We start from the raw sequence: 10,404 nt of genomic DNA, 5'->3' as shown, positions 1-10,404 counted from the left end.
CACCAGTACAACATTATCATCGCAAATCAAATGATATCACTGAACTAAAACTTCTTGACAGCTCTCCTTACCATTTCATGTCTCAGCGATCTTTGATTCTAGATTTCCCTCCATTCATCTTTTATCCTTTTCATATTTTCCCCTATTAATTTTTTTCTGGCAGTGTTGGTGGTTGGAGCAAATTTGGTATGACAACCTCATTTTAAACTGCATGTCAGAACCACATCCTCTATGTTCAAACCATAATTCTTTTTTTTATGTATTTTTTATTTAAGCAGAGCTGACCTGACCTTCAGTTGGAGGTCTCATTAAATCCCAGCCTAATATTCATATTTGTCAGGTCAGGACAATACTGCATAAAAGTTTAATAGGTCCCCACTCCAGAAGTCAATATTAGGCAAACCCAAGTGAGTGAAATAAAACTAAGCAACATCTGTTGCATGCAGACATTTCTGCTAGTAGGGAACCAAAATCAAATTTTCATCATTGAGGAATTATTCAAACCAGCAAAAAGTCAACATCAAAGAACTTCAATAAGAAATCAAGACTAATGGAACTTGCACTTGAGTATTTCTCCTGTGATAAACATTAATCGAAGCAGACAATTACACATTATCACAAATTCAAATTGTAGGAAGCTCAAAATTGACAGCTCCTTTAACTCTACCAATCACTATTCCAAGTGGCCTCACTTGCCTCACCAAAAAACGTGAGGATTGAAAAACTCATCTCTTTGACTCGTTCCCTTTGGCTGTTCTTCTTGCTTAATATGCTTTCCTCCCATTCTACTGGCATTTCAGCAATTTCAACTAAAGTCGAGAATCTCCGCAATGGTTTGAAAATAATGACATTATTCTCTTGTCGATTACTTAATGATACGGAATCCTAGGCTAGTCCATATGCAACCGTCAGCGAAGACCGGTAAAATTTCTCAAGCATTCCAAATGATGCTTATCTCCAAGACACAGAGTTCAAGTTTGTAAAGGAAACATTGTTTTGCTTTTTGTATGTCACCTGTAAAGGAAGAAATGTCAAGATTCCAGAAATTTCCATTCCCTTCATTCCTTCATATTTATAGCTATTATGAAAAATCTTGTTGCATTCAAACAATGCCCCTTTCTGTACGGAGGTTGCTTCGCTTGAATCACAACTGTCATGGATCACCTCTAGCAAACACAGATTTTTCAATGGACTGTGAAAATATGTTTACCCCGACCAGGACGAGAACTACATCTAGCGATTGTTTAAACTTGTGCTGAACTATTATTCAAAAAAACAGTTAGCAAGTGAAGTTCTATTTATCTAGGTACAATCTTGTACCCGCTTATTTTAGCAATCCATGGGCACTATTGCCTATGATAGTGACTTTTATTGCACATGTTGTCACGCCCCTAGCCCACGGCCCATTGGCACAATGTAAGTCATGGGCCTAGGGCGTGACAAGTGGTATCAAAACAGTTTGCCAGCATGTAAGTGTGGAGTAGTACTATATAGGACTAAGTGCTACACTATGTGAACAAGGTGGAAGCCACCTCTACAATCTATAGGAGCCACCTCTAGAATCATCATCACCTGGTGATTCTAGGATAGGCCAATTGTCTTGCTGCGACGATGACGTCGCTTATATACGGTGAGGTGATTGTGATGCCCCTTAGTGAACTTTAGTCCCACATTAGTGGATGTGTGATAGTAAGTGGCTTAAATAGATAAATCCAAGACTCATGTGTAGCATCGCCTAGTTAATTTCAGTGTTTTAAATGTCGGCCGACATGTCGGACATGTCGGCCGACATAGCGGATTGAAGGGTCGAGCGACACGAATCGCTCTATTTTAAGTCGGATATCGGCCGATTTTTGACTTACTGAGTTACGACGGGCACGATCGACTTCATCACGAGCTCTGGCCTCATCACTCCCATCGAGGCCACTCCGACGCCGCTCTCCGCCGTCGTCATCCTTCATCACGAGCTCTGGCCTCATCACTCCCATCGAGGCCACTCCGACGCCGCTCTCCGCCGTCGTCATCCACCCGTAGTCGTCGCCTGACATCGCCGTCATCGTAGCCCTTCGGTCTCTCATTCAGACCGCCATCAGCCGCTTCAAGGGACGAGTCAACGACGAGCTTCCAGGGACGAGTCGACGACGAGATTGGAGGGACGACGAGCTTTGAGGCGAGGAGTCGACGACGAGATTCGATGGAGAACAGTGAAATCGCCAGATCTGGAGGAGAGGAGCCGATCTTTGAGGAGGCGGCGGATAAAAGGGGAGAAGTGTGGCTTGCCCTAGAGTTGTACTATTTATATGGATAGCATTTGTAAATTGTAAATAAAAATTTGGGCTAGAGTTGTAATATATTGTATACTTGTAATATTTGTCTTCCATTTCAGCAATATACATGTAATATTTTGAGGAATGGTTGTAATATTTTGGGTATAGTTCTAACTTGTAAATGTATACTTGTAATTTTTAATTCTTGTTTTGCAAGGTAGACTTGTATTTTTATATGCTCAAGATGAAAGTAATGAAAATTAACATTCAAACTTGTGAATCTACTTGTATTTAATAAGTTTTACTTCATTAAAAAATTAAACTATTGTTTTTATATTAATATTCTTATTTTTACTTGATCACCCAACAATATTTTTATATACATCATACATACACCTAAAAATAAATTAGTTGTACAATCACTTCTTTATATAGTTCAACAATATTTTTATATACATCATACATACACCTAAAAATAAATTAGTTGTACAATCACTTCTTTATATAGTTCGAACGATAATTTTATATTGTTACTTGACCTAAAAATAAATTAGTTGTACAATCACTTCTTTATATAGTTCGAACGATAATTTTATATTGTTACTTGTTAAGTCCATCCAAAAATTAAACTTACAATCAGAAATTTTTATACTATGAATTATTATTTTTTTATTCAAAATTGAGTGAATTTTACTTACAGAATAAGAATTTTACTAAAATCACTAAAAAAGATCACATATTCAATTTAGGAATGCTTAGATTATATTTAGGATATGATATTATACATATGCGTCCACCCGATATGGTAATCCGATATTTAGTCCATGTCCCCCGATATATCCCCGATTTCCGCTATCCGACATGGATTTCAGCCGTCCGACATGAACCCGACATCCGATATTTAAAACCTTGGTTAATTTACGCAAGAGTATGAGCCAAACAACACGCTACACTCAGTGGGTCCCACGACTTATACCGTGCCAATGGGATCAGGCATGACACATGACCTCTCTGTGCCTTCCTTATTTAGACTATTACCTCATATTATCATTCGAGGTTTTGAAACTGTACTATGAGAGAGTTGTTGACCAATGAGTTTCCAAAGTACTCACAGATGGATAAATCTCTCAAACTAAAATTTTAAGATTTTGAATGATAATAATAAATATTGTAGAACATTGACGACATTAATTACATGCGCGCTAAAGGCCATACTTATAGATGGCATGGCCCACATATTGCTAAACTGATCCAGTATAAGATACTTTCTCTATAAATAGAACTTGATCTTCTAGTAGTTTTTCAAATATATTCCGGAAAAATTTATATCAACGAATAGTCCTTATGCTATTCGAAATACACACACAAAGTTCATTAATAAAGCTAGTTATTGTTATCACCAATCTCTTATTGTAAAGGCTAACTCTCTAAGTTTTGAGATCTTTTGTTATTTTTGCGAGATAATCCATGAAAGCTAGTGAATCAAATGAAGCATCGTCTAGAAACAAGCATTGTTCGTACACAATAATATTTTTTTATAATAGATGGTTTAATGAAAAATTCTGAGATCTTGATTATTCTTTTGTTTACAAGTTACTACAAGAAAAAGACAGCCTCAAAATTAAATTGTCTTAAAGATAGCTCGCGTTTGCGAGTCCTCGAGAATCTTGTCATTTGCCACTAGTGTACACATCAGAACTAACCCAGAATCTAATGACACTAAAAATACCGACAAGAGAAGAGTTTCATAGTTTTTCGAACTATGCGAAGGGTTCTCAATAGTAAAAAAACAATCGCCAACAGGTGAAATACCCAAAGCGGTAAGGGTGTTTCCTCTAACCTAACCTAATGTTAGGTCTATGTTACAATCTGTATTGTAAAAAAGCGGTAAAAATACCCCTGCTTAAGTGAACGCTTAAGTATTTTGTCCCTTAGCCGATTTACACTAGAAAAGCCCACCCAAAAGCAAAAACGATACAAAAATGCAGACCCAAAAGAGCCAATAAACCCAAAACGGCACCTAAGTGGATACCAAAAGCTTTCCCCTTGATAATTTATATTAAGTCATCAACTTGTTGAGTTAATGACAATTTTATTTACATATGTTAGTTTATTACAGTACAATGTGTACAGTATTTTGTTAATATTAAGTGATTGAATCTAAGTAGTGTTTCATGGTTAGGATTTCTATAAACACTATCAAGTATAAAGACTCCATTGAAATGTTAAACAAACAAAACTATATAAGGGTATGTACTACATGCACCCTGCGCAAAGTCAGGATGTATGCGAGGCGCAAAAAACGCATCAGATGTGAGGCACTTCGCCACCACCCCGCATCTCAAGGCGCATGAGGCGCAGTGAGACACGCCTTTGAAAACACTGAATGGTTCAAAAAGTTACGGATAAGGAAGGGAATTTTGCTCTTGGATGAGGCTTGAACAGACTAGTAAAGAAATACCAAAGATAAGTTTCAGTGAGGGTGCTATTCTCAATTCAAGGGTTTCCAAGTGGTTCTCAATTCAAGTGTATTTTTTGCAAGATGAAATTTTAAGATGTTTCAATGATCTTAAACACATTACACTTCATAACCCTAAACTAACAATGACGTGACATGATACAATTGAATGAAATAGCAATAGTCTAACACTAAAAGATTTTAATGGACGCGGTTAAACAGAAATGCATCTCAATTATCATAACATTTATGATTATCTAAGCATATTCAATCAATCAATTTCATAATTATATTCCAAACTTTAACCAAAAACCATCAAAATTAAAGGGGAGAAAAACCATACCACTTAATAATCGATCCAAACAGAAAATGCTGCATGATGGGCACCTTCTCGAGCACCTCCGCCTTATACATCTTCAACAACCCACTATTCACCTTTGCCCAATTCGGCACCCCACTAATATCATCGAGCATCGGCGAGTGCTCCGCAAAAACCCCCTTCTTCACCTTCTTCACAAAAGCCACCGCCGCCAAGTACATGTACTCCTTCTCAAAGTTCTCCAATACATCCTCATTATGAATCGATTTCGGCTTCATATACTTATGATCAATCAACTGCGCAGACCCAAATATAAACGGCAAGAAATGGTAGTCATCCAATCCCCAAACTCCATGAGACCCTGCAGGCTCGAGACAATACTGAAGCTGGAGCTTCCTCATCAAATCAACGTACTTGACGAACACACGAAGAACGATAGCAGGGTAGTCCTGTTCTTTGATGAGATCGAGGCGAGCGAGGCAGAAGAGGAAAGCAGCAAAATTGGTCTCATGACCAGTCCCATAATCGATTCGACTAGGGTTTCCGAAGGAATCGAGAAGGTAGGGCACAAGCTCGATAACGGCGCCGGCGTCAACGAGCTCTTGATTCTGTTGGAGGAGAGGGAGGAGTAGAGAACCGGCCGAGGATTCGAGCTTTTCGTGCCAGAGACGAAACGCTGGGTTCCCGTAGCGAGCAGAATGAGGAAGAGGAGGGATTTCGTCTGCGATTGGGATTAGGGTTTCGAGGAGAGAGAGGAGGGAGGTGACGGTGGGGCCCAGGGGGAGGAGACGAGATCTTGAGGCCGCGACGGAGGAGGAGAGGCGGCGACGAAGCCGAGGAAGTGGCGTCCAGCGGCGGAGGAATGGAAGGCGCGCGACTGTCGTCGGGGACGAGATCTGCTTGGTGGGGGCACACGAGAAAGAGGAGGGAGAGGGTGGGACAGAGAGGGTTGTGGGACCGGAGAGAGGATGATGGAGGAGGTTGGGTTGGGCGTTGACGGCCGGGTACCGGATCGGGCGTACGCGGGGGAGAGACGGAGGAGAGGTGAGGCGGGTGTTGACCGTGTGGGCCTCGCAGGATGACAGCTGGTGGCGGCGCCGGCGGCGGAGGAGGCGGTGACGGGATTCGAGTATGAGGACATCTTTTTTGGGGGAGTCGGAGAGAGGAACGAAGGGGAAGAGAATGGGGAGAGAACGTTTTCGAGGAGGAATACTTGGACCTGGCCCATAAAGGTAAAGGGCTATCGATCAAGTGGAGGAGGAATGGGCCCGTTATAAGAATTGGGCCGTAGTTTGTTGATTTGATCGTTCTCGCTTCATACCAGTGGTCCAGGGCGCGCTTGGGAACCGTTTTGAAATTGGCCTTCTGTCCCAATTTACAATTTTATTTATTTATATATTTATTTCGTCTCGCAAAACGGGACTACCATTTTATTAAAGCCCGAAAAGAGGCCTAAAATCCATTCTTTGTCAGAACATCACCCCCTCCTGGTTTAATTCTAAACTGGCTCAGTATGCATTCTTAGACAGGAGTCGTATTAATTCTCGCACGTACTGCAATTGATAATGATGTGGAAGAGGGGCGTAGGGCCCACACCGGACTAACCTGGGCCCTGGCCGATCAGTTTAGGGTTTATTGGGACCCGGTCGACTCTAGCCGAAATGGTGCCCAAGTCGGGTAAGGGCCTGTTTGGATGGGGTATTTTGCCCCGAAAATCAGGAGGAAAGCTGTTAAAATGGTAACTTTTTGACAGCTTTCCCCCAAAATTGACTCTTCAAAAGGCGATTTGGGGGGAAAGCTGCCAAAAAACTACCATTTTGACAGCTTTCCTCCCAATTTTCGGGGCAAAATACTCATCTAAACGGGCCCTAAAGACCCGGGTTCAGAATTAAACCTGGCCCAATCCACTGAACCGGCACATCTGGACGCCTAGTTCTGCATGAAATTTGGATTCGTTCGATTTGCGCACTGGAGGAGTTGGACGAGGTATTGAAGCTTTATGCGGCGCATTTGGTCGAGGTTGGGGTTGTCGCGGTATGGGTCGGCTGAGACGAACTGGGGGATGTAGGTCTTCTCCTCCATGGACCGGGTCACCGGGGATGGGCCGGGACTCTGGAGGTTGTGGGCCTCAAACCCCGTTTGCTTCTTCTCGTGCTTAGATCCAACAGTGGCGGCTTCTCTCTCTCTTCTTCACGCGTTCTCTCTTTCCAGCGGCGGCTTTGTTTTTTCTCCAGCTCTCAATTGTGTTTTGAGGGAAGGAATTAAAGAGGAAATTAAAAAGAGAGAAATTATGGGGGGGGGTGGCTCTTGATTTTTATCTCCAGCACACAGTGAATTAAAGATGAGAGATTTAAGAGGGATTCTTTTTCCCACATCTCAGTTTGAGGGGGAATTAAAAAAGAGAATTAACAATGATAATGAGAAATAATAATATGGTAAAAGGAGAGGCGAGTGTAATTGCAAAGGATAATTAATGGGAAGAAAGAAAAGATTAGAGCATATTGATAGTTGCTCTGCAGCTAAACAACAAAAATAGAAAGGATTATTGGAGCTGAGTCACTGATAAGGCATTAATTAAAACTTGGCCAGCAATGTCGGAGTGAATGCAACAGATATGGAAATTTTACAAAAGAGAAGTTGGGCTGTAAGTATATATAGGTGAAAATTGTTGAATGAAATAATGGCTAAGAAGTGTCCGTACAAGTTAGATTCGTATATAAATGATTTCTATTTTCTTTCCAGCTATCAAGTTTTCACGCCAATTCATTGGGGTTGATTGCGGTACTGACCGTGATTTAGCAGATTATGGATTGGTACGGGACCCTTTGGATGCAAGCAGGACATTGCTCACGTTTTTATAATTATTTTTTATATATATCTGCTCATTTACTCAATTAACAATATTTGATAAAGTTGGATGCAGAGATTATTTTTGAAGAAAAAAGATTATATATTTATTGAGGGGATTATTTTTAAAACTATGGAAGGTTTAAAGAATCAATATTGATAATCAGGACCCGATAACAAGCTGATGCATTCCGTACAAGATTTAAGCCCAATACCAACGCGTCAACCAGTATGAAAATCAACCGACATCCTCGCACTTTATTCGGCCCAGATCAAAGCCCATAATTTCTAAGGGATTGTTTCATGCCCATATCTATGGCCGAAACTTAAAATGCGTAAATTAGCAATCCCTCTCTTAAAATGGACACGGACGGCGCAGTATTAAGTAGACTAATGCGATTGTTTTGGTTAAAATATATGACTTCAGTTGTCATCTGACTTGAATTAAGTACAGCCTTTGGGCTTTCTTATTAGTCTTAGGCCATGGCCCACTATGCAAATTTAAAGTGACTTCGCCCTGCTAAGTATGATTATCCACTCAAGATTTGCTTACACTAATGTTGACTCCTGATGGAATTTACAATGTCAGCTCAATGAAGCTGAACACAAACTAGTATCACAAATACTACATTCTCCATCTTTGTTGCTTTACTGTGAATAATCAAGTTTTTTTTAACTATATCATTGTCGACAGTATTATCATTTTTAATTAAAGAGGTGACCCCCCCCCCCAAAAAAAAAAAAAAAAAAAAAAACACTTTAGAGGTAAAGAGTGCTCATTCACCACATATTGTTTTATTAACAAACAAAAAAAAACTTCATGATATTGGTAATTATTAATCACATATACCTTCCATCTAGGTCACACTTCTTTTAGAAGGGCTTCATGTACTAATACGAAGCGCTGAAAATTCTAGCAAGTTATTAGTACCATGCATGTAACTCAAGCATCATTAATTCTATTTTGGCTAATTAAGTAGTTCGTGTGAGTGATAAAGGTGATGATGAGCTAAATCACCAATATACAAGGATTGGATCGATGCTCGTATTTTATTTAAGCATCTAGATAGTGTATATATCTTTTGGCAACCAAGGTCTTTAATTTCGAGTGGAGCAGTGGCGGAGCCAGGATTTTTAACATATGGGGTCCTAAAATTATTGATAATGTAGATTTTACGCACAAATTATTTTAATGACAAACTATAATTTAAAAACACATATGGGGTCCAAAAAAATCGTGAAAATATGCAGCCCAGCAGACTCGAACTCTGGTGGATTACAGGGGTCCTGGAGTGTTAAACCACTGGGCCATTGCTGCACTTATGTTTTTTATATGTAATATCTGATTACAGGGGTCCTGGAGTGTTAAACCACTGGGCCATTGCTGCACTTATGTTTTTTATATGTAATATCTGATACATATTTAGATTTTACTGGGTCCTGGGACCCCATTGGACTCAATGTAACTCCGCCCCTGGTGGAGTATATAGGAAATGCATGCAACACATAAGAAATACGATGCTAATGGCATTTGAATTACTATGATTATTTTATTGTAACAAATTGCGATTTCATGCGGTACACATCGTTTAATTTACTTAAAATGAAAAAAAGAAGCATATTGCTCAATCATGCAATCACATTCTACCAAATTGTTAATTAATTATAGCCATCTAATAAGTGAATCGCAGCCTAATGATCAATGATTATCAATTGGTATCAACACCATTACCTTTTATTAAGCACCTCAAGTTATAATAATATTTGATAGCCGCGCGCAAGGGATTCCTCGATGTTGGTAAGGATTACATTGGCTTTTGATAAGAGCCATAAAAGAGGAAAAGATAAATTTTAAGAAAATGTTTAGTGTAAGTGTGGAGTTAGTTAATTAGTACCTTTATAATTGATTCTATAATGACGCTGGGCTCTTTCGAGGCCTAAAATACTTCATATTCCTTCTCTCACTAGCTGGCAAGCTCAAATATGTTCCAATATTCCGTCAAGACAAAAAATTAATACTTGTCCATATCAATGCTCAGCGCTATATTCTAGGATTTTTCTTCCCCCCCACTACAACTGTCATCGATCACTTATCTTTTGTTTGAATAAATTTATATCAAGCAAAGGCATGAGCTTGGCCCTATCTCAATCATGCAAGCAAGCAATTTCTAGAGGAGGAGGAGGAAGAGACTTCACCAATCATCGATCCCAAAGTCTTTTTATGGCATTATGTAGAGCATATCTCAAGATTCAAATTTTTAGGAAATTATGTGTGCATGTATCTCACAATAATAATTTGGACAATTCTAAGTATCACAATGATGTAATATGCATGGAATCATGGGGTCCAACTTTAAGAGCCACCATGCATGGACCATCTCGAATATTATACGTGTCGAGTTTATAGGTTCATAGTTATTTTCATTGTTTTTAGAGCCGGTTCATAACGTGCATATATGGACTTGCTAGCTATAAGGATTGTTCACACGTCATATATATATATATCGTTCAAC

The 10,404-nt window shown here is 39.6% G+C and overlaps 1 protein-coding gene across 1 annotated transcript; it reads right to left on the bottom strand.

Annotated features, from left to right (window-relative positions):
• Nucleotides 457-8,748, bottom strand: LOC109834541 (serine/threonine-protein phosphatase 2A activator). Its single transcript, XM_020402581.1, is given in 5 exon segments — nt 457-1,014; nt 5,069-5,867; nt 5,870-6,036; nt 6,038-6,263; nt 8,742-8,748. Coding segments are annotated over 5 exon segments (1,203 nt in total). The 3' UTR covers nt 457-1,010.

The sequence above is a fragment of the Asparagus officinalis genome, chromosome 3 (genome assembly GCF_001876935.1).
Source record: "Asparagus officinalis chromosome 3, Aspof.V1, whole genome shotgun sequence".
In the NCBI taxonomy this organism is placed as follows: domain Eukaryota; kingdom Viridiplantae; phylum Streptophyta; class Magnoliopsida; order Asparagales; family Asparagaceae; genus Asparagus; species Asparagus officinalis.
The sequence above is the reverse complement of the archived record's forward strand: the minus strand, read 5'-3'. Positions and strand labels throughout refer to the sequence as shown.